The 26868-nt window shown below is 41.4% G+C and overlaps 1 protein-coding gene across 1 annotated transcript in view; it reads right to left on the minus strand.

The window, feature by feature from the left end:
* Positions 1-11730: 11730 nt before the first annotated feature.
* ACVR2B (activin A receptor type 2B) overlaps positions 11731-26868 on the minus strand; it is a 163783-nt gene continuing 148645 nt past the window's right edge. The window contains exons 8-11 of the mRNA XM_032789052.2: positions 24213-24327; positions 21428-21566; positions 16254-16384; positions 11731-13594 (exon numbers count right to left, since the gene is read on the minus strand). Of these exons, the coding sequence (XP_032644943.1) occupies positions 13400-13594; positions 16254-16384; positions 21428-21566; positions 24213-24327 (580 nt within the window). The 3' untranslated portion in view covers positions 11731-13399. The remainder of the gene's footprint in view (positions 13595-16253; positions 16385-21427; positions 21567-24212; positions 24328-26868) is intronic.

A 26868-nucleotide genomic window follows, 5' to 3' on the forward strand; every position in this document is an offset into this window, starting at 1 on the left:
CGGCGGCGCCCAACGCGGCCCCGCAGACGAAGCCGCCCAGGAAGCGGCGCTTGGCGAATCGGGCGCCCGGCGTCCCCGCCATGGCCCGGCCGGGGGAAGGAGGCGGTGGCTCCAGCTCAGAGCTGTCCGCACAGAGCCCTCTGCTGGCCGGCCGGGGGGAGCAGCGGAGCCGCCCAGCCAGCCCCGGCCCCACCCTGCAGCGGGCCGGGAGCCGCTGCGCCAGGGACCGGGCTTGAAGCTCGTCGGTTTGCAGCTAAGCCCGCTTCAGAGAGAGGCGGGAGGAACAAGCTGGGGGCAGTGTTACAGCTGCGCGGGGGTTAAATCCTTGGGTTCGTTTGCTGCAGATCATCTCATTGAGGAGACTGGAAATAATACACCGGAAATGTTTCACGCTGAACGTAATGAACGGTGGGAACATGCCACCCGCGCTCATGCGGGATTTTCCAGCACCTGCCATTTTTATATTAAGAATCGCTTATTTTTTTCGCTAAAATCTGCTGTTTAGGGAAGGGCTCTAGCCTGTTATGCATGAGGCCAGTGATGATCGCAAGGGTTGCTTCTGGCCTTGGACTGTGTTATTCTAATCTGCACCTGACGCTTGCTGCTACCCGGAGCAGAGCCAGTTTCTGTTCCTTAAAAGAGCCTTCAGCTAATAAATTTAGTCTTTAACTGAGACGGGTAACGCCGTGAGACCAAGGAAAAATTATGCTTAAGAAAAAATGAGGAAAAGTAGGGGCCAGGCTTTGCCGTACAGAGGTTTTACCTACAAAGATTTCCCTTTTGTTTAGATTTTTTAATCTCTAAGTACTTTCCACAAGGTAAAGGACATACAAGCTGACTTATGGCAGTAAAGTTGTATCCTCACCTTTCTCCACCACCCTCCAGAAGGTGTAAATTACATGAGAAATGTGGAAAATGCACAAAGATGCTAATAAGTTTCTTCATGAAGTTGAGTTGTGTGTGAAGAGCAGCAGAGAATCCTGTGGCACCTTATAGACTAACAGATGTTTTGGAGCATGAGCTTCTGTGGGTGAATACCCACTTCATCAGATGCATGTAGTGGAAATTTCCAGGGGCAGGTGTGTGTGTGTGTGTGTATATATATATATATATGGATTTCCACTGCATACGGCTAAATGCAGTGCCTTGCATGGTGTCAAATATCAGAGGGGTAGCCCTGTTAGTGCCACAGGATTCTCTGCTGCTTTTCACACACAACTCAACCTCATGAAGAAACTTGACAGATTCAGACTAACACGGCTACTCCTCTGATACTTGACACAAAGATGCTAATAGTTAAAGTTGCTGTGTGGAAAAGCACATAGGAGCTGTGATCTTTAGATCCTGTGGTAATGAGTTCTAAAGGCTTAGGCCCCATGTGAGAAGCACCCTGGCTCAGGGCTTGTCTACACTACAAAATTAGATGGACTCAATTTAGGTCAACTGACTGCCACCACCGTAATTCAAGCAGCTGTTGGTGTCTACCTTACCCTCCTTCACTGGTGGAGTGCAGCCTCACCAGGAATCACCACCAACTGAAGTGGGGCATTGTGGGGGCACTGACAGCCATGCAGGACTCTCCCTTGGAGCCCCCCACCCTAAGGTTACAGCCCCAGTTGTGAACCCAGCCCACTCCATTTCATAACAGGGAGCCTTACCAGCCTTGAAATACACCAGGGGTTCTCATACTCCAGTCAGGACCCCTCAGGGGGTCATGATGTTATTACATGGGGGGGGGGGTCACAAGCTGTCAACCTCCACCCCAAACCCTTGCCTCCAGCACTTATAATGGTGTTAATTATATTAAAAAGCATGTTTAATCTATTAGTGAGGTCACCCTCAGAGGCTTGCTGTGTGAAAGGTCACCAGTAAAAAAGTTTGAGACTCCACTGCAATAAACACTCTTGCTTTGGCTCTGGCTCAGAGCAGAGGCACTCAGAGCTGTGGGAGCTCCAGGGGCAGCTAGGAGCCCAGCAACCAGGCTCACAACAGGGATCTCCGCACACATCTTAAAGCCTGGGCTTTCAGCGCTGGGCAGCCTAGCACCAGGCTTGCAGCTCGGGCTGTCACCCCAGAGTTGAGGGGGGGCTCTAGCTGTGAACCTCACTGGGCTCAACTTCACAGCACAGAGCCTACCAGCAGCAAAACTGACATTCTTGTCAATTTACAGGTCTAGCTGTGAACCCCAGGCTGCTCACAGAAAGACAGCTAACAGCTGAAGTAAGTAGTGCAGTGCCTATAAGGATACTGCATCATCCTAACTACACTTGCATAAGTGCTACGCCTCACATGGAAGTAGAAGTGGAAATGCAGCAGGCCACTTACTATGGCAGAAGTAGCATTTTAGTGTAGACACTGTCCTAATTAGATCAGTGTAAACTGCCTTAGGTCATCCTAATTCTGTAATGTAGACCAAGCCTCAGGCACACATAAGCTTGTGGCTCCTAGCAAATCTTTTCATTGTTTCTGAAAAGCAGAGCTGTTGGGCTACTCAGTCCTTCAATTCCCTGGTCCTCCAACTAAGAGCCTTGAAAATAAGGATGGAGGGTAAGATTTAATGGGTGCTCTGAAAGCCATATTTAGGCATCTAAATAACTGGCCTGATTTTCAAAAATGCTGAATGTTCAGCGGCTCTCACAGACTCCAATGGGCATGCCAAGGGAAAGAGGACATGTTCAAAGAAGAGTAACTATATCCTTATGTAGACAGAGTAATTTGTGAAAATATGTGCTGATACTATCAACCATCCTCCAAAGGAACACACAACACAACCCACAGTCATAACTAGAGGGCATGTCAGCACTGAGAATCAGACCAGGGTACCTTGCTTAAAATCCTTTTCCACACACATTTGCAAAAGAAGCGCTCATCTCACTGAAATTTTGGTGATATTTTAGTTTCTAGCATCATGCTGAGTTACATAAGCAGCACAGAGATTCCAGCTGTCAATGTTCAGCACAATTTCTTTGATGTCTTCCTTCTCCCACCACTGCACCCACCAAGGTGGGAATCAAAGATGACATGGGGACAAGAGGAAGCTGCAGTTCCAATCCTAGCTCTGACCTCCACTCCGTTGTCCAAGACAACCATCTCTGTACCTTATGTTCCCCTGGGCAGCATGTTCCCCTTGTGTTATAGAAGGGGAAGCTGAGTTAATAAATGTTTGCAGAACACTTCAGTGCTAAGGATTAACTAAAAACCATATCTGATGTCCCTCAGTAGCTGATGAGGGCTTTTTTTGGCCAGGTACGCTGCTCCTACACCTTATCCCAACATGCTCATGCTGTCCATTTCCATGAATCTTGTCTGGGGACACTAGGATGGCAAGGAGGCCATACACAATGAAAATGCTCTGCAATGTATTTTGAAAGCAAATAATTCAGTCAGGCAAAGAAGAAAAAAAGGCCTTTAGAGGTTGCATCAATAAAAGAAGAGCTTAATATTTGTAATTTATTGTTTATTTTCATATACAAAAAAGATAAACTTGAAATAGTTTTCTAGTTTTTTTCCTTCTATTTGTTGGAGTGTAGCTGCTTCACACAGGGCAAACACTACATTCATACTGGTTTATTTGGGCACCCAGTGGAAAGCTGAAGCAGCAAAACCCCAACTTGGCAGATCTAATTTCAATCTTGAGACTCATTTCTAAAATACCACAGTAAAAAGGAACAAAGATCCACTGCAAATGTATGAACTATGATACAATTTTCTTTCCAAAACATCTTCATTTCATAACTGCAATACAATGGATGTCTCCTTTAGGCCATTTTATATATGTGTACATATATCTATATCTATATGTAGATAGAGATATATATAATATATATAAAAAATTAGCACACTTCAATCCAAAAGGGGTTACAGCAACGAGCTTAACTCCGTATACTTTTTTCTTTTTAACAGGATACTTCAGTATAACTTTTGTTAACTCAGTAGTACAAGCTAGCTCTGTTCTACATCTTTAATAGCTACAAGAGTGAAATATAACCTACAACATTTACATTTCACATATCTTGGTATACAAACAGTATTCACTGAATTTCAGCCAAGGACCAAAAGAATCTTTAAAAATTATTTCACCATCTGATAGAGCTTCCTGTGATTTACACTCAGTTTACTTCTGCAATCTTCTAAATCTCATTGTCAGAGTTTATTGAATCATTCAAACTGGAAATCCTGGAGAAACAGGTTACTGCAAACTCTTACGTATATTCTATATATACAAGTTAAGTAACACAGCGTAATAAGACTTAGCTATCCATCCTAAAACTGATATACACATTTTTCACTAAGCTAGACAAGTCTTAGGATTCTTTAATTTTTTTTTTTAATAAAGCACAAATTTAGAAATAGCTGGTAAAACTGATAATATGACAGTTTAAAATGACAAATGGTTCGGATGAAATTTCTTTCTGCTGGTGCCAAAACATTTTCAGTTTTGTACTATGCTGTGTTGTTTAACTGTATGTGTCTAATGTTACATGCAGAAAGCTCTTTCCACAAAAATTGACATCAAACTGTACGTAAGTCAAGTCAACTTTACAGTATAAAATTAGTCAAATTTCACAGAAATGTGAAAAAATATTAACAGGTGAAAGATTAAGCCTTCAACTCTATCATTGAGGATCATGCAGAATTCATAAGCAGATATTTCGAACAGATTGACAATGGCATTGTGCGGATTTATGGCATAGAATTAAGATCAAGAAGCACGTTACTCAAGGCTTGTACACATTAGCACTTACTTCAGTATAAATCACTCAGGGGTGTGGAAAAGTCCCCCCTCCTCCCTAAGCAACTCCTCTACTGCTGACCTAGCTACCACTGCTTGAGGAGATGGAGTAATTTATACTGATGGGAGAGCTCTCTCCTGTCATCATAGAGCATAGGCACTAGCAGCGCTACAGCAGCACAGCGACATTGGTACAGCTGTGCTACTGTAGCAACTCTAGCATAGACCAGGCCTTAGTCTGCAGTAACCACCTCCTTAAATTAGGATGGACCAAACAGCTGGCTTTGCATCATTACATAATTGCATGGAAAGGCCATCAGTGTTCTAAAAAGTATCTTCTGGGAGACTTTAATACTTTGTAAAAGGTGTACCAAAGATTCCCTGTAACCATCAATAGCCACACACACACACACACTTAACACTTACACTAACACTGATGCTTTAAAAAAAAAGTCACAGATCACCTTCCTCCCTTTAAATTACTTCATGTTTGAATATGAATGTTACTATTTCATACAGATAAATTGCAGGCTGTATGGCGTATCAGGTATCTGGCTAAAATTAAAACAAATTTTAATCCACATTTCCCAAAAACACGACCAGTGAGAACGTTATATATTTTTCCTTCTGGAAAAACTGTTAGGGCTGTATTTCCTTCAACCAGACACTGCTATGGAATACTCTGTTAGCGATGAAGCTGATTGTATTAAAAAAAAAATGGGAATAAAAAGGTAAAGTCCATCAAGATGCCCTCTGTTATCCAGAGACAGTTGTTTTAGCTATTACACACCATGGACATCCTAAACCCTTATCACCTAGCCATCTTTTTATAAGTTAGAGGGTAAATTTGTAGCCTAGAAAGGCCACTAACTACTACTCAGTTAGGATTTCAAAGTGACTCTGTGATGGTCACTGGTTAAGCTTTAGTTCATTGGAATAGTAGAGAAAGCTGAACAAGCTACAGCCTCTGCTTTCCTTTTTACAGAAACAAAATCTACAGAAGTCTTCCCAGAATGCACTGTGGTATACTATAGTTTTACAACACTAATCTTATCGGAATGTTCTACACTGAGTTCTCTGCTTCAGAAAAGAGCAAAGCAAATGCAGGAACAGCATTTTAAATCACATCATCTGTCCCAATGAAATACTGAAAATCATAGAAATTAGAAGATTAATAAAGGAAGCACTTTTCAGATAACACCCTCTTGATACATATCCAGCACAATGCCATTAGAGAGCTTTACAGAAGCCCTTTTGGTTTCAATATCGGAAAACGAAAAAGTTTGCTTTTCTTCAGTCCTTGGGGATCTTTTCATTAAATATATAAAAACACCCATACGTAGCAGGGTTCCTGTTTCTGTATGTTACAATATTGTAGTATCAAGGAGAATCCAGATAGCAACACTGTATGAGGTTTGAGGTAATTGGTTCTTGAAATACCTGGATCACAGACTGCATCCAGAAATAACAGCTGGGCAATGAAAAGTGGGTTCTTTTTCAGACAGAAAAAAACAAGTTAAAAATTACAGCAGTTGCTTTTACATGTTAAAAACAAAGGCACAACCGAAGAGCGTTACATGTCAGAACTGAATGGACATAACAGAAGTATGAGCTTTCAGTGGAATTGTCTCAATAGAGAAGATTACTACTTACTTCATGGATTATTACTTCAGTTACCAGAGTAGAATTTTAACCTAAATCAGAAGCTTTAGGGAATAAGAAGTTACACGTATTATTGACCAGGCACTTTTAAAAAGTGCTCCAGGAACACATTTATCTACCTTGGTTCAACTGAAGTCAATTCAACAGGGCCAAGATTCTACTCAGGGCATGTCTACACTGCTGCAGCTATGTCGCTTGTGCGCTTTAGTGTAGATGCTGCCTATACTGACAGAAGGGGTTTTCTATCATGTACTTAATCCGTCTCACCGAGAGCCGGTAGCTAAGGCGACGAAAGACTTCTTCTGTCAATGCAGCTGTGTCTACACCAAGGATTAGGTCAACCTAACTACAGTACTCAGAGAGCAAAAATGTTCACAGCCCTGAGTGAACAGCCAATAAGTAAATTTTAGTAGTAAATTTTAGACCTTTTTTAAAAAATTCAAGAACATCTTTGATTAGTAACAGATCAGGAAATTTATAGGATTTTTAACCTGGCAGTGTCCCACCAGTGCTTTTTAAAAGAGGAGAAGAAAAAGCATCCTTACATTGCCAGTGAAATCCAACTTCTGAAAAACAGAACACTTGTCTCAAAATCCTGGAAAAGTCTGACCTGTTTATGGCATCTATACACTTCGAAGGGAAAGGATTTCTAGAAATTTGTTTTATTGGGTTTCTGCTGGCAACAGTTCCTTAGAGATCATATCAACAATGCATCAGAAGCAGCTGCTATAAATGGACATGTCAATGAGTAAAGTCAACCCAAGTATTTGGTCTTTGAAAATTCTTAACACGCTGATTTCACAATGCACTGTAGCATCACAGCACATGCACGACAGCACACTGATCACGCATGGATATGTGAAAACAGCCTTCTTGGTTAAATCTAAGATGGCCATTCAAAAGCAACAAGCTTCTTTTGCAGAAGGGATGAAACATGCAAGATAACCAATTGGAAATATACAGTGCGGTCCCCAAAACATGTCTATGTACTTCCAACCTGCTTGTTAAATTAGTTTCAGATTAAATTGTTCCATCCTCTATACTTTGATGTAGCGCAGAGTTAGATTAAAAATTATATATATATTTTACTGTGGTTACACAAAACTTCTTCCTTTTCCCTGCAGAAAGATATTACACTTTACAAAAATAATTTGTGGTATAAAAGAATAGTCACACAATGTAGAATTTTTGCTTGTATTATGTAACTAAAAATATATATTTTTTCAAAAGTAAAAAAGTTAAAATATTTTTATTTCCCTCACTTATTATATAGTCTACTTTTTATTTACAATGTTACCAAACAATAGTCTGTATGCAAAAGTGATATAGCCGGGGGCGCTTCTTACTTAGTAACTTCTCAACCAAAGTACTACTTGGACAGGACTGTAACAACTGCATGCTCACAATGTTATCAAGCAGTAACTTGTACAATTTAAAATTTCTTACTTTCTAACAAGAGATAAGTTCTTTCTCCCGGAAAACTGGGTAAACCTCTTAACAGTCTGTCTAGAAGGTAGTGCTATTGGAATTAAATACCGGTATGTGTTTTTCAGTTTAGATACTGTTAGAGGAGAAATCACTATTCCTGGTAAGAAGGGCCCTGATCCTACAAGGTCTGCACATGGGCATTCCCACCAGGAATTCTGCATCCAATGAACTTCCAGGATCAGTCAGTGACTTCAATGGGAACAGGACTGAGACCTCAGTACTGAGTGAAATGTAACTTGATAATCAGAGAAATGGGGAGGGACATTTGCTGCATCTTGCATCTGAAACTCAGAGAGATTGAGCATGCGCACTTGGCATTTCCACAGGTGTAATTCTCATCTAATACTTTTTGTGGGGGCAGGGAGAATTTCACCTTACAAGTATGAGAGAAGTCTAAGACACTGCATCTCATACCTTAACAAAAATGACTCTATGGAGACACAAAGGTCCAAACCTGTACAGCTTTTTAAAAGAAACCCTTTCCAACTTTAGTCTGTGTCCTCCTTCACTTATCTCAACACCACAACTTGGGGCTTGTGAAAAATTCTGAATGCAAGTGGGTTTTATACTCATCTTTGCACGTGTTGATAGACCTAAGGAAACTAAGGCATCTTAGATTAACCAATGATTCCAGGAACTCAAGATATGGAGAGATGCTCTTGAACATTAAAAATGCTTATTCATAGACATAACACAAGCAGTAAGGGCCACCTCCTACACTCAAACACTCTCACTGACCTCAGTGGGAGTTTTGCCTGATTAGAGAGAACAGGATTGGGTGGCAAATTACTACTATGATTTAATACAGGTAGTTATTTAGTTCTTTTATAGTGAGAATTGGGCTTACTTAAGGTTTGTGTGGTAGCATGTCTATATTTTTTAAATAAACTGTTCAAGAGCATAACAAAACTGCAGGAGGAATTAGTAGTTGACTTTCACCCAGGATGGGTTTAATTTAAAAAAAAAATCATTTACATTAAAATTTTACTCATACTTAGCCAACAATCTGTAGTATCAGTAACACAACAAACTATGTTTTAGATGGCAATCACTTAGAAGGTTCTATAAAATTTTAAGAAAGGATTGATTCATTGAATTTTAAGCCTCTCTCTAACAACACAGTCCATGTCTTAAAAGTCTTATTCTGATCTAGACTGTGATGCCCTAGCTCACAGAGTATACCTCACTGACTGCAATATGAAGAAAGGACTCCTAAACCAGCCCTAATTAATTTTACAAAATCTTGATCTGAATTGCGGGTGGCTGCTTAGTTCTATTGCAACTGTAGCCCCAAAATTATTCATATTCTGTGTCTTTTTTTAGTATAAGAAGAAATTGTCACTGACTTCTGCTAGGAAGTTAAAACCATTTTAAAATCACTTTCTATAATATACTATTCTGACACTCATAAGAGACTTGTAAGGGGTGACAGAACAAGTCAGCTGTGTTGGTGGCAACAAACTGAATGGATTACTTCTTCGGTAGGTTGGTAGAGATTACTTGGTAATGAGGACAATATAAAACCTGTACTCAGCATGAATAAATTAAATGCTGCTTATCAAGGACTAATTCCCAGCCTCCCTTACAAATGCACATATATTTAAACATTCACGCAATGCACTAATTCCAGCCCTGGTACACTGATATCATTGTTTTTAGCAGATCTATCTTGTATAGACAATTTCAGCTCCTGTAGAATTTCCCAGCTTAAAATGTGAACTCATACTTTAGTCAGCCAGATAACTAAGTCAACGTGACAAATTCATAACCCAAGTTAAGATAAATGCTGATGAAATCCTGGCTCCCCTGAAGCCAAAGGGAACTTTGTCATTGACAACTGCCACCCAAGATGTTTAAAATAAACATTAAACTATGAATTGCAAATTGAGTGATGATTCCCAATAATAAGATGCTGCAATGAAAATTTTAAAGAGTACATTTTAAATAGGCTGTCTTAAAGTCTGTAAATGCAGTGATCACTAGCTCTTAAAAAATTAGTCTATATGGTCAATCATATTTAAAGAGGTGTTATGGGGAAATGGTTGCAATTGCTTGTAACTGCTACACCTGTGGAGGTGCCTTATTGCTGTCTTAGGAAATATCTTTACAATACTAAACAAAATTCCAGTGGATACTGTAAAATGACCATTCAAATGCAGGATTAGCCGTGATGAAACTACTCGCTGGTAATTAGAAACCTGTGCAGCTGATGAGAACATAATCATTGACATGAAAAACTTGCAAGTTTAAGTTAAACGTGTACACCTTTCTTCAAACTGGGGCAAATTTTTATGTAGACAAGACTCAGGACTTCCTTCTCTGACATACTAACATGCATGCACACACACATTCATCCCACAGTCACATTTAAATTTTAACTGAACATATAGGCCCTGCAGAAACTCCCTCTTACCAGTCATTGAGTTATGGTCACACAATGATCTATAAGGAACTGTAGAGCCAGAGAGGATGCTAGTATCTCACAATCAGTGTTTGGTCAAAGATGGTTTATCCTTACAGTTCTCTGAAGTAAAATAAGCTACATGTTAAGAGTTTTTGATTATTCTTCCTGAAAAGAGACTGTTGAAGAAGAATGTCTAATAGGCTATTGAAAATCATATGGCACTTTCAATAAATACTTTAAAGCTTCTTAAATAAATCAGTTTTGTTTTTTTTTAAAAAGCAACTGCTGTAATAAGCCTGTTTTGTCCATAACACAATTCTGAAGGAAAAAACCCAGAACAGCACAAAGATCAAAATAGTTAAAAGACAGTACAGCTTTTACTTTTCATAACAATCTGGACTGGATCCCATTTCAGGAAAAAACCTAAAAAGCTACAGTTTATTCAATCTTAAGTCTTATCTAGAATTCCACCCCAAAGCTTATATCACTCCTTTTCAAACCACTAAACCACACGTATATAAATCTCAGTGCAGAAATTTATTCACAGAGCAAAAGAAAGGCCCCAATCCTGCAAACACGCATGCACATACTTAACTTCAAGTATGTGAATATTGCCACTGACTTCAACAGAACTACTTGCATGGTTCACTTCAAACACTATGGCGTTTGTAGCATTGGGGCCAAAGATGTTAACCATCAACTAGGCCATGAACTGTGCCAGAATTTTATTACTTTGCCTGTGTGTTTGTCCAGGTTTTCTGAACAGGGTCACATTAAAAAAAAAAAATCAGAAACATCCACATACACAAATACACTTACATATGTGCACATATTAATATGCAAATATACATTCAGTAACTTGAAAGGAGTATTTAACATTTTATTTAGACAGACAAGTTAAGGCAACTACCTTACTGTCTCTCCAATATCAAGGACTTTATCAAGGTTTTTAAAGCCATGTTTTTGAGAAAAATAATTTTAATCTATTTTTTCCAGTTGGCAATTTTGTTTCCTTAATGATTTACACCTAGACCAAGATTCCCTGTTGATATTTTGTCAGTGACAAAAAAAATCCCAATTTGTTTATATAATATATATTTTTACATCATAAAAGGTCATTTGTTTAGGGCTATATTTTGGTATAAAAGCAAATAAAAGCCTAAAAGTTCTGGCAATCAAAGGAGGAAAGATAACTTTCAGTCTAGCAAGACACTGATTTTTGTATTGATGTTATGTTCTGAGAAAAAGTAAAATTATTAAATAAAAAGATGTACTGTCCTTTCACTGAAACAGACCAAACACAAAATGGAAACAGCCTTCACAAACAAGAGTGAATAATGCCCAGATACCGTATATAGGCAGTTATTCTACAACTGTATACAGTTATTTACAATGGTGCTTTATAAAACAAAAAATGGTAGCACTTCCTAAAAGATTTTGGAACTTTTTTTCTTTTTTTTCTTTTTTTAAAACTCCCTTGTCATAAAAGCCAACTTACATTAAAATAGACTTACTACAAGACAACACAACTAACAAAATATATAATAAAACTCATACAAGTAGAAAATTCTGAGGTATTTCTGGTTTGAGGTGGTCTGTGGTCATGAAGTTTTTTTATTTTATTTTTTTCAGCTTAAACCTCGGAAGCCACGTAACATGTTGTGTGTGTGTGTGTGTGTGTGTGTGTGTGTGTGTGTGTATGTTTTGTTTTTTAAACATTGTATGTTTTGCAAATTAAAAAAATATTTAAATGTTGAATCAGCAGCATTAGGAACATTCACTGACTAGAGCAAGTTTATGGCATACTAGAGTGACGGTATTTTAGAATATGCACCACTTTAAGACAAAAGAGTTTAGTCACAGATAAAGAGAAAGCTGAGTCAAAGAAACTGGTTTAACAGATTCTGTGGTTAATGCTAATGCTGCTCTGTTACCTCCCTATATTCTGCTACTGTACAATTCAAATGCTTCTTGGGTGCAACTGTCTGCCACTGGCCCAGGTAATTTTTTCCCCTCCAGTTAAAAAAAAAAGGCCTTTCTACAAAGCCAGAAATCACACTTCTTTTTAACCATCTGCACTGGTAGCTTGGGCTAAGCAGTTATCCAGCTCTGAGGCCTTACTCCCTGAACTGCTACTGTATTTAAAACAAGATATAAATGCTTTCAAATCTTCCAGTACTTTACAGAGTGCTTCTGAGAATATGCTGTTGTCTCTCTCAATTACACTGCTTAAAAACATTTTTCCAATTCTCACCTGGAGTTTTAAAAATTTATACACCTATGGTTTGGTTTTGTTCTTTTAACACCCAAGCCTGAGATATTGGGGGAAGTAAGAACTAGTACCTTGCTTATCCCATTGACCCAACTTTCTCAATACGCTGCGGTGATAAATACTCTGCCTCAAAAAAGTTCTTCCCCTCATTAACTGGTTACCTGAGAAGTAGCTCCATAGCAAATGATGTTTCTCCAAATGCTGCAAAGTCCAACATCACTCTCCCCTTCTCCTATACTAAACACCCCCCTTTAATTTTACCACCAAAGAGTTAACATTCTCTTCCCAGTTTCTTCTGTTTTTTTCCCATTACAATGACACCCGTTAGATCCGTAAAAGACACATCTGCTGTTTGTTTCTTTTTGAAGCTCACTGTCTAAAAAAAGAAAATTGGGGAAAATCCTTTTGAGGAAGGTGTAATCTTATGTAACAGTCTTAAGTTTCCTCCAAAGTTTGCAGCATTGCGTTTTCTAAGATGGTACGTGGTTTTCCTTTATGTCAGAGATGCTCTGTGTTGAAGACAGACCAATAAAGAGAAACCCAGAAAACTCAATAAAAAAAAAACACAACTGAAGTGAGTTTGTTGAGGTGCTGAGGTACCTGCACCTTTTCTGCATTCATTAGTCGGCACCTGAATGCTTGCTGAGATGTCTTTTTTTTTTTTTTTTAATACAGTAGAGCAATGTGCTGGTAAAATTGATCCAATCCAAAAAAAACAACAACAACAACAACAATAATAATAAAAAGTCAAGATAAAATAGCAGCTGCATTCATGTGTTTGTTGGGTTTTTAAACTTTTTTTAAATCCACTGAGTCTGGAAAGACAAAAGTGAACCAGGACTTAGATACTAGACTCTTTGGGTGGCAAGTCCACGTTGGTGACAGATGTCACGATGGAAACGAGGCAGTCCGAGGTAGTGCTGTTTACTGATTTACGGATCTGAGAAATGCGCTCCTCGACACAGCCTGCCGAAAGCCGAGCCTCTGCATCATGGTCCCAGCATTCTTCAATTGTAACACAGAGCTGTGCCAAACCCTGTGGAGTCAAGAGGAAACACACATTTAGCAAATGGATTCTCGCTGAAATCTTGTTTGGAGGGGAAGAGAGAGGGGTGGCATGTTGAGCACCACACAGAGTCTGGCAGCAGATGTAGGAGAATCCGGGCACAGCTCTTTAACAGAAGATCCTATGGGCTTGTCTAAAAGAACCGTTAGTTTGTGGCAAGACAGTGTAAATTTACCCCTCACTAGTCTGCTGCTGCACACTAAAAGTTTCCTAGTGTGCTCTGAGCTACCCTGCTTTAAAATGGGAGCAGATCAAAGCACACTAGGAAACTCCTCATGCACAACAGCAGTGTCCACTTTGACACTCAGAGCGCAGCAGGCTAGTGTGAGGTAGATTTACTCCAAGCCTTTCTATTGTCCCTATGTGAGTATCGCCAACCCTAGGTTCTCAAAAATCTTGAGTTAGGCCACAAAATATAAGATTACTTTACAAAAAGTTGTGTGTGTGTTTTTTAAAATAATATACTTAAGTTCTTTGTCTTATGGGTTCTGAGCCTTTAGGGTGCACTCGGATCAAGCTTTCCCCTACAAACACGAAGGCTAGACTTTTTTTTGTTTGTTTGTTTGTTTTTTTAAATCAAAGCAGAGATTCTCAACTAATCACTTGATTCCAGGAACAGGAATTTTAAGAAAAAGAAAACAAATACCAAATACTGCAAGACTTGAGATAATAGCATGAGAGTTGGCAGCTTTGATACAAGTACCATAAAACTCATCCTCCTAAAGAAATACTGCTTCCTTTGTATGGGTAAACTATTACATTATGTATTCTAACTGTATATTTGTGTGTGTGTGTGTGTGTGTGTGTGTGTGTGTGTGTGTGTACACAGACATACACATAGTGCTTAGTCATCCCATAAAATTACTAGATTAAACACCTCACCTTCTATACAGCTAAATGCAGGTCATAGACCATCTGAATTTTATCCAATTTTGAATAATCAGGATTTACTCATATATTACAACAACAAATGTCCCTGATTTTGGGAAAAGCAACAAAGAGTCCTGTGACACCTTATAGACTAAGGGACGTATTGGAGCATAAGCTTTCGTGGGTGAATACCCTCTTCGTCAGATGCATGTAGTGGAAATTTCCAGAGGCAGGTGTAAATATGCAGGCCAGAATCAGTCTAGAGATAACGAGGTCAGTTCAAGCAGGGAGGATGAGGCCCTCTTCTAGCAGTTGAGGCTAGCCAACTACAAAAGCAGTTTCTCCTCCCTTGGTGTTCACACCTCAACTGCTAGAAGAGGGCCTCATCCTCCCTGATTGAACTGACCTTGTTATCTCTAGACTGATCCTGGCCTGCATATTTACACCTGCTTCCGGAAATTTCCACTACATGCATCTGACGAAGTGGATATTCACCGACGAAAGCTTATGCTCCAATACTTCTGTTAGTCTGTAACGTGCCACAGGACTCTGTCACTTTTTACAGATCTAGACTAACACGACTTCCCCTCTGATACCTGATTTTGGGGAAACAAAGAATTTAAACCACCTGAGACAATGGCAACAATGTGGCTGAACATAGAGGTATTTAGCTTCTCAGCTAGTGCAGGGGGACTGAACAGCTCAGTGACTGAGCCTTTTATCTTTAGGCCATCATTTTTAATTCAGCACAGGTTAAGTCATCTGACAGTTCACTGGCTCGTGTGCAATGACTTGGAGGTCTTAGATCAATTAGTGGACAGGTGTCCAAAGCACAAAAGACATATCACTGCAATTAGCACCTTTGTTGGCATTTCTTCAGAGAGAATGAGACTATATACTCTCCTGAACAGGGCTGAGACATGTTGGCTTGCAGAATGAGGAGGAAGCTTGCACTGCCACTGCACATGCATGGGCCTGTTCTATGGCTAAACAGAGGGCTTTGTTTTCAGATGTCAAACTGGCCCATTTCACAAGCACTAAGCTTCAAAAAAGCTAATGCCAAGGGGCTGAGAATCCTTTTCACTACGTTAATGTACAAAAAGTTACAAAATATTCCATCTCTGCTTATGCTGGTGAAGAGTGAAACCACTTTAAAAAAAATCCAATCAGTTGATTAAAACCACAGTAACAGAAAGGACAAACTATCCAACAGCATGGGGACTGCATAAGTGTCACATGACCTGGGTTCAATTCCCAATGCTTCCACTGCCCTTCTGACTGACCTTGGGCAAATCACTCAGTTTCCCCATTGGTAAAATGGGGGTACGATACTGACCTCGTTTGCAAAATTCTTTGAGCTCTGCTAGTGAAAAATGGTATACAAGAGCTGCATACTATTATTTTTAGCTATGGATTTTTCTTCTTACAGTGATATTCTACAACATACCAATGAAGGGGTGGGGAGGAAGAAGACAGGGAGAGAGAAGGCGACAGGGACTGTTTTTACTGGTGCTCAGCACTGGTAGTTCCCATGGAGTTGTGGATGCTCAGCTCCTTTGAAAATAAGGCCCAGGAGACTAGAGAAATAAAGTTCATATGTAGTTCAGTTTATTCCTCAAGACAGTTCCGTTCTGCCAAACTGTTAAAAATATAATTTCCCTGATGTAACTGACTTGAAGTTAACATCTAATGCTCAACTGCATTGCTAATTCCAGTCTTCAGGGGAAACATTTTAAGCTGTTAACGAGATGGGACATACAGGGTGTTTCAGCCAGTGATCCTTGAAAGCAGGCCGCATCTTTTTGTGAACCACCACTTCCTGCAGGTCCTCAAGGGATGGATGCTGACCTATCTCCTCTTCAAAAGGCAGCATATACTCATCCACTGGACCTGAGGTATATGGAGAGAACTATGTTAATACAGAGATAGACTCTATTAGATGTATCTCTTCACTTAGTCTGAACTGCAATTCCATGGCAACAGAAAAACCCAGTCAAAGCAAAACATCGCACACTATGCAAGTCACGTCATTTTATACCAATGTGATTTACATTCCCCCTTCACAAAACCATTCTGCCATCACTGCTAGTTGTCAATTCATGAATTTGACACTGATGTCTGCTATGAACCTCAAATCTTGCACAACACTCCAAATTTTGTCTGTTTCCTAATGGAAAATTAGTGTGGCATTTTGTAAAAAAAACTAAGCAAGTTAACACCAAATCCCAGATTATGTTTGATGTCTGACTCCATATACACACAATGTCCTGGCAGCAGATATTAATATGCCAGTCACTTCATTTTAGTCTCTGACTTGCTACGTCAACCACCAATGAAATATTTCTCATTTGTTCTTTCATGACCTCATCTGATCTTAGACTTATGGCAATAAAGCAATAACACAGTTATTTGTTTTTAGTTACTATACTGCAGCTGTGGTCCTGAGAACCGACACTTTCCTAAGTAAGCCAACCCTGACTAAGTGACAGCCTGCAAGGCATCAATTTAGGTAGCTCTAGCACAGTTATGCTCTTGACAGTATTGTCCATGTAACAATGCACAGCTTGGGAACATTCAGATAGTTCTTGCAATTCTTTCGTGTTTCGATGGACCTCTGCATAAATGACCCAAGATGGAACGCAGGAATGTAGTAAGGCTAAACATAGCTAGGATCAACCTATAATGTAGGGCCTCAAACATTTTAATGTATTCAGGCATATGATGAACATAATTTTTGAGATACTTTAGGGAATACGATCTGGAGAAACTTGATCTGGGTGAATTCTGCTTTGAATGGTGATCAGTTATAACAGGACAGCAACTTTCAGAAATCTGATTCAGGATTAGACAGCTAACTACACTGTAAAAAAGTACAGAAGCCTTCGTTTTGACCCTTTTCTATATAGTTAAGTCTTAATCCACACTGGGAGCTGGGCCATGCCAAGCACAAATGCATTCTGAAACAATGTCGTTTCATGAGAAAAGGGCTTGAAAACTGCAAAGAAGATAGTTTTCCAACAGGAGTAGAGGCATATTTTCTTCTCTGGGGAGAATTTTTGTTTTAATTGTGCTTTAGACTAATCTCCAGCTAGCACATACAGAATGATTTCTGAACATTTCAGTTATCACGAGTATAGCTGTGAACTGCTCTGAACCACAACAGCATATGAAAACTTTTCTTAACAGCAGTCTGGACTCCCAATTGTGGCAATAAGTTTCGTTTATTGAAACATCATTTGGCATATCATAATGCTTAGATGCACTCTAACAAATAGCACGCCAACTGAAATGAGGATTTTTTTTTTTTTTTTAAGGGTTCTTGTGCATTACTGCATGGTCTCTTTGGACCAAGAAGTAACCTCTTTCAAACGGGACAGTATTTAACATGGGTTCCTTCAAACTGAAGGCCAAAAAAAAGCTGGATATTTTTTATCTGCTCATGAACTGTAAACCATCAAGACTACAAAATTGAAATATATGGCTATTACTCTGAAAAGTGACAAAGTCCATTTAATTTTTCCCATTTACGTGGTGCCAATCAGTAAAACAAATCTAAATATTTAGCCCGCAGATAAGCCATCTCCATTGATAGGACAATGATAATGACCTTCCTACGCATATCCCCACCACATCGAAGTATCAGGACTGTTCCAACACACCTTTAGGGAAAGCCTGAATGACCATTTGCAACATGCTGTGCACATCAAACTCTTGCTTCATGCGGCAGAAACAGAATAAAAGAGGCCTTAACTTGAGCTACCTGCTGGTAGCCACCTGACATACAAAGCTTGAACTGTTGGCACAAGCACCTGGCTGATCTCAAAATGACGAGAAGGAAAAGGAGAAAAGAGGTGATCTCAAAGAACCAAGGAGCCAAACCATAGGTCAAAACGAACACCTGAAACTGAACTGGAAACTAGCTCAGTCTATGGAGCACAGGTATAAGTCGCAGCACTGGTAAATCCAGTGCATTTGCAGGCACTTAGGGTATGTCTACATTGCAATTATACACCTGCAGCTGGCCTGTGTCAGCTAACTTGGGGCTTGGGCTATGGAGTTGTAAAATTGCAGTATAGACATTCAGGCTTGGATTGAAGCCTGCGCTCTCAGATCCTGCTGCCTCATGAGGTCCCAGAGCTTGGGCTCCAGCCCGAGCCCAAAACAATTACACCACAATTTTACAGCCCCACAGCCAGAGCCCCTCTAGCACAAGTCAGCTGACACACGCCAGCTGTGGGTTTAACTGCAGTGTAGACATATCCAGTATGAAGGGAAGGTATTTTTGAAGTTTCCAAGAAATCTTCAGGGACAGTCACACAGTAGAGGTCATTGCAGTAAGCCTGGAAGCATTATGGGTTCATTGTTTATTAGTCTCCAATTATTTCCAAATCAAATACGCTCATTTTTACAAGTAACAATGTGCTCCTCATAGACACACTAACTGCCAGCCTTATAAACTCAACCTGGACTTGGGAGTTGAGCAGGGTTCTTTTTGGCGCACACACCTCCAACAATAGAAGGTTCTGCAGGCCAAATGTGCCCTTAGTTACATTTGTGCATACTCAGTGTCCTGGAACTGACATTTAGTCTGAAGTCACTGCTGAAGTGCGAGTCACAGTGCCATTCAGCTCCACGTCCCCGTGCTGTATGGGCTCTGCATGACCAACAAGACTAAACATTCGGCACAGTAGACATGGCTCTGAATAAATGCATGGAGCAGATCCATTGAGTCAGAAGGTGCCTGTAGCAGAGAGGCGTGACCTCCCTCAGAAATTGCCATGAGGGAGGGTCAGAAGCTCTCTGGTGGGCGGAACCAGGAAGGTAATGCCCACCACTCCAGAAGCAGAGGGGCAGGACAGGAACAGGAAGCATATATGGCAGGCCCTGTAGCTCAGTTGAGGGAGGCAGATGCTTCCACCCTGCTAAGGACTTCTGCTTCCCCAAGGACTCATCCTAACTGCCTGTGCTACCAGACATGCCCGATGCTGAGGAGTGGCTAGGATTACTGTTTGCAGTGTACCCAGGGGAGACAGAGGACAACCCAGAGATCCAGGTACATCCCGAGGGAAGAGTAGGAAGTGTCCCACGGACAGCTGACTATGGTCTGGCTGGATTGCTGCCTGAGCCCAGTTCAGTGTGTTCCAGCTGGATCCTCGCTGACCCAGTGGCAGAGTAGTCTGCCACAGTTAGGGCCCTGGGCTGGGACGCAGTGGAGTCAGGTGGGCCTGTGTTCTCCTACCCACTGCCATCCCTGGGGTGGCAGTCACCTCATCTTCAGCCAGGAGGCCTGTGGGAGTCTACCATCTGCCTGAGCCCTCTAGACTGTGTTGGGTGCTCACCCCTGCCTGAGGGCTGGAGCCCTAGACTGCTGGTACCCTGCTCTGCTTGACAGCTGGGGTCCCTGGATTATTCCCTGCTCTGTTCTGTCGGAGGCCTGGAGCCCTGGTCTGTGCTTAGTACCCTGCACTGCCTTAGGGCCTGGGGTCCCACACTATATCTGGCTTTATCCTGCCTGAGGGCTGGGCTTTAGACTATTGGTGTCCTGCCGTCTCAGGGCTTGGGCCCCTGGACCACTCACTGCTCGACCCCGCTGAAGGGATTGAGCCCCCAGACTGCTAACGTCCCCCTTGTCTAAGATTTATTCCTGGAGCATGACAGCCAAGAAGCATGGCCTCCCTTGGAGACTGACAGCAAGGGAGGGCCACACATGCCTACATGTTTACTGCGCCAGCTACACATGCACAGATAGGAGAACTGCACTTTGGGTCCAATCCAACTCCAACTGAAGTCAAAGGAAGTCTTTCCATTGACTTTAATAGGAACTGCATCAGGGCCTTTTGAAGTTGTATTTAATAAAGGGAGATGGGAGAGATCCAAACAGATGTTCTGAACCAGACTGAACCATAGGAGACCTGCATTATATTCCCAGCTCTGTCACAGACCTGCTGGCGGGGCAAGTCACTATCTCTGGGTCACTGTTTCCCCTTCTTTCCCTTGTATGTCATGTCTAGTTAGACAGTAAGCTCTCTGGGGAAGAGACTAGTCTCTTACCATGTGTATGTACAGGGGTCCCAATTTGATTTGAGTCTCTAGATGCTACTGTAATGCAAACAAATAATAATATTTAAAACCCAGGGGAGTCAGCACATTGAGGACTGGATGTTTGTTCCATAACCTGATTCCATACAAAAAGTGAGGGGTCTGAACAGGTAGTTGTGGAGCTGACAGAAATGAAATGACTATTTCTGCCTCCCCTCAGTCGTAACATCAGCAGGCAATCTTCTGCACATGGCAAGACTGTCACCGATTAGCAGATGCACTATTTCCGCATGACACTTCTTGCTGACAGACTAGAGGTTGCCCCATTTTTCAAGCACTGTTTTGATGAAGGAACATTGAGAAAGTCAGGCGATGTGGGGAAAGCAAACTCTTGTGGCTAAGGCTTTGATTGCCGTAACTCAGGTGCTTAGGTTTTTGTTCTTACAGTGTAAACTGCACTCTCCCCTATACTACGTCTCAGAGAAGGGAAGAAAGAGCTGATGTATTAGCCTTTCACATAGGTTCAAAACTTGCTTAGGGAACAAGTGAAAATGAACAGGTCTGACAAGAAACGAGACCCCGTTCATTGGAGAGACAGTGTAGAGGGTACATTTAATACTTTAAAGGAGGTCCACTGTCAACTGTTGAACTATTTCCTCTCTCATCTCATTCGCCAAATTTTTTATTGGGCTCCTAGGCATTATGCAATATAATCTGCATACTGTTAAAAGCACTTTGGACCTTAACTCTGAAGTCCACTGTTCAGAGGGAATGACAGTATATTGGAAAATCCAGATTAGCATCTTAAGAACACGCCACTGATTTTATGAAGATAACACCATTCTCTGGACCACATACCCCTGCTGAAGCTGAGCTGGGGAGCTTTACACTTACCATCAGCTGCTGTGCACCTGGAGATTAACTCCCACAATACTAGTCCCATTGCATACATGTCTATTCTCAGGAAGGCATCTCGCTGGAAGTTGATTGCCCCCTCTAATACCTCAGGAGCCATGTACCTCCTTGTTCCCACCTATACACCAAAAAAAAAAAAAAAAATGCAACTTAAGTTACAAGAGATAGTTGGGTGTATAGGAACTACAGCTGTTTCATCAACCTCAAAGCTACCTCTCTGTTAAGACGGCTGTGTAATGGCTCCAAACAAAATGGGCCCACTTTTTCTGGCATCACTCCTCATTAAAATCATTTCGAGCTCCATGAAACAGTTGTAAAAAGACTCCAAGTATGTGGATATGTATATGCTGATCATTCAGTGGACACTAAGGGTTTGAATTAAATGCAGTGAGGTAAGATGACTATGTCTGAAATTCTGTCATCCATCCACCCCATTGCCTCTAGCTACTGCAGCACCTGCTGTATGTAAAAACAAGTTAATCTTTGGAGGTACTCCAAACACCTTAAGTTCAAGTCAGACTCTCAGTTATTGGATCATAATTGATGGCTTAATGCTCCCTTTATAAAAATTTAAAAAGAAATGTTGAGCTGGTGAAAGGTTTGGTGAATAGACGTTTGACAGCCCTGATATAAGTCTCATTCATCCAGAGGACAGGTGTAACGTGGACACTGGAAGCTTCACCACACTGTCCTGCCAATCCACCTCAACCATGTTCTGGAGACCACCTCTAACCTTGAGAGGGTAGCTCAATCTCCGGCCACGTCTACACGACGCGCCATTTCGGCGCGTTAAAATCGAAAGCTCTGGGTTCGATATATCGCGTCTCGTCTAGACGGGGATATATCGAACCCAGAGTGCGCTTACATCGATTCCGGAACTCCACCAAAACAAACGGAGTTCCGGATTCGACTTTGCGAGCCGCGCACATCGATTCGGCGCAGTGAAGACGGGTGAGTAACTCGATTTTAGATATTCGATTTCAGCTACGCTATTCCCGTAGCTGAAATTGCGTATCTAAAATCGAATTTCACACGTCGTGTAGATGGGGCCTCCGTTACATGCCACTGTTAAAAATGTTTAGTACAAGAGATCTTTATAGAGGTGCTACAAACACATGTGGTGGAATACCAAGCCATGATGAGTGGGGAAAGAAGGGGTCTGGAGCGGAAGGGGAAAATCACCTGTCCGATGCAGAAGTTAATTTTCTTTTTAATAATTTTCCCCTTAGGGAATTCCCCATCATAAACTTCTCATCTTGCAAGGGCCTGACTGTGTGACAAAAGTCTAAACACAAGAAGATGTAGAAGCAGTTAAAGATCTAGAGAGAGTTGACCAAAATGGTCAGAGCTGTGGCTGGATTTATAGAGATGTTAGGAATAGGCTATGTTTATGTCATGGAGGCCACAGAACATTCTCTCCTTCAGCCCCCCGGCTGAGGGACTGAAGCTGCGAGCCAGGGGGGCCTTGAGAGGGTTCCAGCTACTGACAACAGCCTCCTCATGGGGCCTCCTGAAATGTTCCAGTGACAGGTGACAGCCTCCTGAGGGTGCCCTCCTCAGGGTCCAGCGACAGGTGATAGCCTCATGCAGGGGAGGAGGTTGCCTTGGGCAAGCATCTGGGAGTGTCTTGTTTTCTCTTTGGGAAATATGGTCACTCTGCAGCTCCTAGTCGCCGTGGATGGAGGGCCCCCCCGCCCCCCCCCAAGCTTCCAGCTGCCATGGGCAGAAGGGGGACCCCACATCTCCCAGCCACCGCGGTGGTGGGAGAAACCCAGGAGCCACAGCAGCAAAAGTCACAGATCACAGCTTCTGTGAATTTTTGTTTATTGCCCGTGACCTATCCTTGACTTTTACTAAAAATAACCATGACAAAATCTTAGCCTTAGGAATAACTCATTGCTAATTCATAGTGGGACAGAGGAAAATAGTAGACAGGATCTGATTGTATATTTTTGAATATACCAAATGTGTAAAGGAAAATTATTGGCTCTTCCTTTAAGCCCACTGTAGAACACAAGAACAGGGTGTCACTATGAAATTTAAAGGTAGCAAATTCAGAACCATTAAAAAAGTAGGGTGTTTTTGTCTGTTCTTAAACACTGTGTAGTCAGCTTGAGATATTTATTGCTGCCAAAGGTCTCTAGGCAGCTACGACTGGACTTTTAAAAAAAACTGAATAATTTTATGATTCAATATTTAATACTAAAACCAGTAATCATATCTCACGCTGCAAGGTATAAACTGAATGCCTTCAGGGGTCAGGATGGTCTCCACCTCCATGCTATGCTGCCTTGCACAAATGTCTATGTGCAATATTGGAGAGGATAAAGGGTCGCCTTCTTCTGCAGTAGCAGATAAAGGCTACTGGTGGAGCCAAGTTACCGTAAAATGGCAGGAAGAAAGTGCCTAGTAGTGCAAGAAATGTAAAGATCAAGTGCCATTCTTTATGGAAAGTGTTTCTGCTCATTTGTTCCCTGATTCAGTATCTGGGATAAAGTAGAAGAACAAGCGGTGTGTGCAACATAATATATATAAAAGTAAATCTGGGTCATCCCCCACTCTGAGCAAAAACCACCATTAAAGCTAAAATGCTTTTTTAATTGCTGATTATATATTGTATCTATTGCCCCTGCAAATTATCCAAGCTGAGCAAAACAATGCCCTTCTGCAATTGCCTGTCCCCATATCCTGCATCTGCGGAAACGCTGCCCACTCCCAGCAGATGTGGTAAGCCCCACATTTATTTCTAAAAGGTAATTGTTACCTGTCCGTGGGTGTCCCCTGGAGGCTTTCCAGGCTCAAACCGTACAGCCAGTCCAAAGTCAGCTAGAACTGCTGTCAAGTCATTCTTCAACAATACATTTTTACTCTTGAAGTCCCTGCAGACAGACAGGAAGCAAGTTTGAGAAGGATTTAGTATGGCACAAATCCCATCATTTTTAAACAAACATGTCAAAACTTGACTTGCTTAATTGCCATGCTCGGGATGAGCTCCGTGACCCAGTGAGAATCCAGTATGCTGAAGATGCACCCGTCTTACATCTCTGAGATCACACCTGAATCTATGAAAGCAACAAACTAGAGCCCTCACCGCTCCTGACCATATTCAACTGATCTCCTTCCCCTCCACCATATATTTCTGTGTGTGCGTTTTTACAAAATACTCCAGTTCAAAAATACAAAGAATCTAAGGCAGAGTCAGGCTGACACACTGCTTTAGGCGTGGCATTAGGGAATTGCCTGCAAACACCCATGCTGGGACCGAGTGGTGTAGAGCCAGATTTCAGCCTTTGCACTGAAGTACGTTCCAGCCTTTGCACTTATGTGAGGCCACTGCTCACATTTCGTTGATGATCTGGCAGTTGTGTGCTTTTAGCGGCCCACAGGGTGGCTGTCAGCCTCTCTTTCCCCAACATGTGGGAGAGGATTATAGTGATGGTGCCACAGAGAAAGAAGGGCTTCTGTGGCACCCAATCAGGATGGAAGAGGTATGGCCATTACACTGGTTCAAATATATGGTCCAAAATAGAAGAGGAGAGAAACAGCAGAAGCAAAAGGAATCATGGGGGGAGGGTAATTTCAGAAAAGAATCAAAGCAGGGTAAGGAAAACAAGGAGAAAGCAGGAGTACAGGGGAAATTAATGTCAAAATAAAACCAGGGATTGAACTAAAGGATCCTAACATTAACGCATACCCCCCCCCCCCGCCACCATGCCACACATAAACAGAGGTATTTAAAAAAAGAGACATGAAGGAAGCTCCCATTTTTAAAGATTCTACCATTCATGCCTTTAGGGTGACCAGATAGCAAGTTTGAAAAATCGGGATAGGTAGTGGGGGGTAATAGGAGCCCATATTAAAAAAAAGCCCCAAATATTGGGACTGTCCCTATAAAATCAGGACATCTGGTCAACCTACACGCACTATACAAAAGTCAGCATTTCATACTAATGGGCAAATCCCTCCTCTGCCTGGCATCCTCAGCAATGTTCCCTCAAAGTGGTGTTTGAGGAGTGGGGAGGGCACCCAGATGTGATAAGAGGTTATATTACAAGTTGGCTTTGCCAGAACTACCTACATATTGTTCCCTTGTACGTGCTATGTATATACACATTCTGTATGCATTGGGCTTTAAAAGTAAGTATGGAAAACTGGTCTCTTACTCCATTCAAAGTCAGCAGTTTCTGTAAAGTCTGACTGCAATTTTTAATTAGAAGAGAGCTTAATCAAATTGCTTGTTAGTTTGTTATTATAAGCAACCCACCATCACCAACAAACATACTAGATCCTTTTAATAGTTACTGTATTCATTATGCCCATTCATTTATGAAGCATATGTTACATTTATTTATAATCCTTTGTCATCTTAAAGTAGAAGCCCTTTACAAAACAAGGCCTCCTTGGAAACAAGCTCACTCTTTCTACAAGCTTCAATTGTTTTGTGTGACGGAGATCTATTACACTGAATTTTTGAACTCCTGGACCAGCACTATCCTAGAGATATTGACTGTACTAGGTGTTGGAGCATTAGTCATTGACCAAGTCCAGATTCCCTTTGTAGTGGTTTATTATGGGTTGAGCGGAGTCTCATCCACAAGCCCTTCAAAGCCATGTCCTTACCTTAGCCTTATAGTCAGAACGTGAGTAAAAGACCTAATGAGGAAAAACCTCACTCCCTGGCCTTTCCACATTTTCATCAGAAAAGAGATGTTTGTGAATATAAGTAAGCAACAAATCTTAGACAGCAGATGGCAATGCCCTGTATGCACTGCATTATAATTTTCCTATATTCTTTCAGTTCACTCAGTGACCTTGCTGAATGCAGGACACTGCTGGCCTGCACAACAATTAATGAGGTCAGATACAATTCTTTCATACTAAAAATGGATCTGTCAAAATACTCAGAGGAGAGGAATCACTGGACCAAACAGTGCAGACAGACCAGATAGGGCCTACTGCATTTCTGAGTGTCATAAGGCCACATCCGAAGGCAGGTTGAGCTGCTCAACCCCCAAGCATCAACCTCCTGAGAAAGGAAACAACTATTCCTTACCACAGCCACACAAAGCTGCATGTTCTAGTTCGGGAGATTCTGGCTAGGTGATTACGGTGGGGGACGTGATTTAGCCCACTGTACAGTAAAGCAGTTATTGGAGACATTTCTGCAGTGTAGGATTTGTTGTTATAGCATATTCACAACAAAATTTAAAGAGTGCATAATTGCTTGAGCAAAGCTGTGCCTGCCTGGTTCTCCTTCACTGAACTATGGCCTGGTCTATACTACGTGTTTAAATCAATTTAAAGAGAGTTAAATCGATTTAATGCTGTACCCGTCCACACTACAACGCCCTTTATATCGATATAAAGGGCTCTTTAAATCGATTTCTGTACTCCTCCCCGACGAGAGGAGTAGCGCTAAA

Source organism: Chelonoidis abingdonii, chromosome 2 (assembly GCF_003597395.2).
Source record: "Chelonoidis abingdonii isolate Lonesome George chromosome 2, CheloAbing_2.0, whole genome shotgun sequence".
Lineage (NCBI taxonomy): Eukaryota > Metazoa > Chordata > Testudines > Testudinidae > Chelonoidis > Chelonoidis abingdonii.